The sequence below is a fragment of the Ictalurus furcatus genome, chromosome 5, assembly GCF_023375685.1.
Source record: "Ictalurus furcatus strain D&B chromosome 5, Billie_1.0, whole genome shotgun sequence".
Taxonomy (NCBI): Eukaryota; Metazoa; Chordata; class Actinopteri; order Siluriformes; family Ictaluridae; genus Ictalurus; species Ictalurus furcatus.
The window spans coordinates 28,842,098-28,846,594 of NC_071259.1; the positions used below are offsets into that span (position 1 = coordinate 28,842,098).

The 4,497-nt window shown below is 42.8% G+C and overlaps 1 protein-coding gene across 1 annotated transcript; it reads right to left on the minus strand.

Moving 5' to 3' along the window:
• Positions 1 to 246: 246 nt before the first annotated feature.
• Positions 247 to 3,879, minus strand: pim1 (Pim-1 proto-oncogene, serine/threonine kinase). Its single transcript, XM_053625641.1, has 6 exons — positions 3,469 to 3,879; positions 3,175 to 3,281; positions 2,952 to 3,002; positions 2,472 to 2,838; positions 1,694 to 1,870; positions 247 to 1,570 (listed from the first exon to the last, which is right to left on the minus strand). Exons 1-6 carry the CDS (start codon positions 3,551 to 3,553, stop codon positions 1,401 to 1,403), a joined length of 957 nt encoding a protein of 318 aa, XP_053481616.1. The 5' UTR covers positions 3,554 to 3,879; the 3' UTR covers positions 247 to 1,400.
• Positions 3,880 to 4,497: the final 618 nt, after the last annotated feature.

Below are 4,497 nucleotides of genomic sequence, written 5' to 3' on the forward strand. Positions count from 1 at the left end.
TTATAATTAATATACGCAATCATCCAGCATATCTATTACTTATGGGCCTTGTAATTTATACTTGCCTCAATCCTCTTTAACCTTGTAGTTTTAACACATGCTACTTTAAGTACCATTTCGTAGTCTTGCTCCTGGAACGTCACTAGCTATGTATTTATTTTTATTTACTTAAGGAAAACTATTTTATTAGTGCTCACAGCTTCTTACACACTAAAAAAAACTGAAGAAACCCAGAGGACAACCATATTTAGCATTTAAAAAAAATATTTATTGAAACCTTGTGTAAAAAAATAACATCCTAAACAATTTACAATCACTAAATCAAATGAAAATCCAAGCTGCAGTCATGCAACAAGAAGTGAAACTCTGAACATGTAGACATTTGTGTGATGTACACATGACATTCGGCCAACAATGCACAGCAGACAATTAAATAAAAAAAAAAAAAGAAAAAAAAAGAAAAGAAATCAGTAGACTTTTCAGTACTCCTTGCATCAGACAATCGAAGTGCTTGTAAAGTATATTTACATGCATGTACACATCTGCTCAAAACAGCTCTTAAATATTGTAAAATAGATTTAAATAGGTTGTGGACCCTTCAGTGTGGAATGACAAGTGTCAAAAATTGTTTCGTTATAAATAAATAAATAATTCCACTTAGTTCTTGTTTTCAAGAAAGAAATCATTCAAATAAATATTACTTACACAGGCCTTGTCTTGGAATTTAGAGTCATAAGACAATTACATATTTACAATATTGACAAAACAAAAATGTAGTCATCTCATATTGTAGTTGCATTGCTGTGTGCATCTGTATTGACAAGTGGTAGTTGTGTTGAGGGAGAGAGAGAGAGAGAGAGAGAGAGAGAGAGAGAGAGAGAGAGAGAGAGAGAGAGAGAGAGGTGTAGGACGGTCATTCTGCACAGGTTATCCGAGGTCATTTTGGTTACTCTGCATAGCGCAGATAAGATGGAAGCAAGAAAACTGACATCTGGATAAGGAGCAGTGGTACAGTGGCTATTACTTAATTCAAGTATTTATTTCCAACACTCGCACAGAAGGCACTAAATGAGAGCTTGTGTCCTCCAGGGTGGAGGTTTCAGTCCATTCACAGGTATGCCTTTACTCTTTAGCATCGCACGAACCGCTTCAAGTTTGCACAGGTCGCACCTTACGCAGCGGGGCGCCCCTTCCTGGGCCGGACTCGGCTTTCGACAGAAATCGGGAGCAGGATGCCGGGCATCCTGAACCTCCCGGGCTCACCCATAGACAGCAGCCTTTTGTGTTAACCAAAAAAAACAAACGTTTTACATCAACGTTTGTTTCTTGCGCTGCTCAGTTCGGAGGGCGGACGTCGGCTCTCAGCTGGCTGACGTAGTGTTGAGTCTCTGGGTAGTGAGTCACTTGCATACCGTGACTGTCTCGTGGCTCAAACTGTGCAGCCGGATCTCTGTGGTGTCTGTAGAGGGCGCCGGTGTGCTCTGCATCCAGGAGTGGTTGATGATGTCCTCGAAAGATGGACGCTCGGCAGGACGCAGAGACAGACACCATTTGATGAGCTGCTGGCATTCTGCAGGGAAGGGGAGGGGGAAAAATAATTTAAAAAATAAGTAAGTGTACCATAACCACAATAGGAGTCATTATACCTCTATTACTGGTGTAATTTTTTTTTTAAATTATCTGTGACCCTTACCTGTCGAGATCCTGCGCCTGAAGAGCACTTGACCACGCACGATTTCTTCATCCTGCTCGAACGGAATGTCTCCACACACCATGTCATACAGCAGAATCCCCAGAGACCAAACAGTTGCTGATCTTCCATGGTACCGGTGGTATTTGATCCACTCGGGAGGGCTGTACACACGTGTGCCTGCATGTGAAAGGGGGTAGGAGAACAAATAAATAAACCATCAATGTTTTAATCTAAAAAATACAAACATTTAAATAAATAAATAAATAAAACACATTTACAACCCAGTTTGACTCAAGAGCCAAGCCCTTTTGTTTTGTTTGCAAAGAGCAAACACTAATAATAGTAAAAGAGGTGGGGCTCGGAGCAGGAAGAGCTCTGCAGTTGTGTTTACAAAACACTACTACTGCACGCAAGGCCAGGTGAACCTACGCACTCACGTGCCGTGTGCACGAGGCGGGGCGGGAAAACCGGTTGCCATGTGACTTGTGTTTACAAACTTTGAGTTGTAGCGACGCCGCTTGTCGCCAAAAGAGGGCGCTGGGGAACGACAACCGCGACCGAAACCGTAAAACACTGGCTCGGTTTCTGAAGGAGAGGCGTGTTGTCGGTGTAATTTGATTTGGTTTAATAATAAAACTTCCTCGTGCTAAATCCTATTTAAAATGCTATAGTTCACCATGCCCTTCATCGTGCACGAACGACATTATGGATTATTTCTAGGGAAATAGAGCGTGCGTTACTGTAATTTATTTATTTATCTATTTAAAAACGCTCTTACCGTCGAAATCGGTGTACACGGTGTCCTTGAGCAGCGCTCCCGAGCCGAAGTCGATGAGCTTGAGCTCGCCGGTGCGCATGTCGATGAGAATGTTCTCGTCCTTGATGTCGCGGTGCACGACGCCGCTCGCGTGGCAGTGACGCACTGCCTCCAGCACCTGGCGAAAGAAGCCGCGCGCGAGCTCCTCGGGCAGCGCGCCTTTCTCCGTGATGAAGTCGAACAGGTCCTTCACGGCTTCCGGTCTCTCCATGACGATGATGAAGGCGTCAGGACGCTCGTACCAGTCCAGCATCTTGATCACGCCACGGAATCCGGTGCCCACTTTCTTCAGCAGGACGATCTCCATGGGCACGCGCGCTCCGTTAGGCTGCAATTTAAAAAGAAAAGAAATAAATAAAAGCCAAACATTTTTTTTAATAAAGGTAATTACTTATTATTCAAATTATTTAGCAATTAATCGCTGAACAATTAATTTCTTACCAATTCTCCCCATTCGGTCACGCGCTCCTTAGCCACATGCTTGATAGCAACCTGAATAATAATAATAATAAACAACAATAAAAACATTAGACTTGAACGATATTTCCGCCACCTCAAAGCTTATTTTTTAACGATAACATACTATAAGAATTACATTCACACCCGAGGTTAAAAGCCAAAACATTAAATAAAAGGTAATCGGGTTTAAAAAGCAGGAACGTACCGGCGCGCCGTCGGCTATCCGCAGGCCGGTGTACACGGTACCGAAGCCGCCGCTTCCCAACACCGAGCCGACCTGATAAACCTTCTCAAACGGCTCCTTTTCCTTCACTGAAACCACAAAGAACAACATAACTTATTAAAACCGTGAGAAAACTGTGAGAAAAACAAACCCCTAGTTTTCCCTCCTTCTCCTCACACAGCGCTCGTCTTTAGCTAAAAGCTAGTCGTCATGTCCGCAATGGCTCCCACGCCATGAGAGGGGGGAAAAAAACCACAACACAAAACGTCCTCTAACCTTGATGATGCACTTGGATCTGGATCTTCGCAGGCATGTCGACGGCTGAGATGTGGGCGAACGTGTTCAGTTTGGAGAGGAGCATTTTAAAAATCCGTAAAAAGCCAAATATTCACAAAGTTATTCCCACAAAAAAAAACAAAACACCGTGAGAATCCACTGGAGATTAAGAGTGTACGTAGCCGCTGGAGTAGGAATCCACGTTGTTGGAGGCGGATTTTCCTCTTTAGATAACGTTGTTCAAAATAATAAAGCAGATTTATGATTCGAATATGAAACTGAACGCGGTTTCAGCCTCTCGGTTGAATATAAAAACAAACAGCTCGTGACGAGTATTAAAGGAATAAACGTGCCCGTTAGCGGCACCGACAACAGACAAACCCGGCTTTCTGAAAGCGTAAAGGCGGGGCGCGAGCCTCTTTATACACATAGTAGTGAGCGTATGTTTGGCGTCACGTGCGGCTCCGCCCACCGGCCGCGCTCAGCCAATAGGCAAGAGGCTCTCCATTGTATGCGGACGTCAATCAAATATGAAAATAGACGAAAACGTAGGCCGGCTAGACGACGTGGCGGGAATCAAAACGCGCCAAAATCGTTCACCTCGTGGTCAGGCGGAGACAAGAGACAAAACTTTTTGCCCCCAAACAAAAGAGTCATGGCGTCATCAGAGTTTTAGCTTCTGGGAAAAACTTATTGGGTTTAATCTCTGAGGATTAAAAATATGTAACGCTGTTTTAAAGTAACAAACCTATCATTATTATTATTATTTTTTGTCTTAGTGCATTTCAACTTCATTACAGATGAAGCTCAAATCTATTTTTGATGCAGTAGAATTTGAATAACATGTTGCATTTCAGCAATTATCTACAGCCTACTGAAATAGAAAAAGAGATAAATTACGACATACAACATTACAGTTAAAAAAAAGGTAGTAGAGGGTACTGTTGCTTTCCTTTAGGATTTATCTAGAAAGCTAAAAACAAGAAGCAGGCATTTTTTGTGTTAATATACAGTGCCTTCCACTAATAT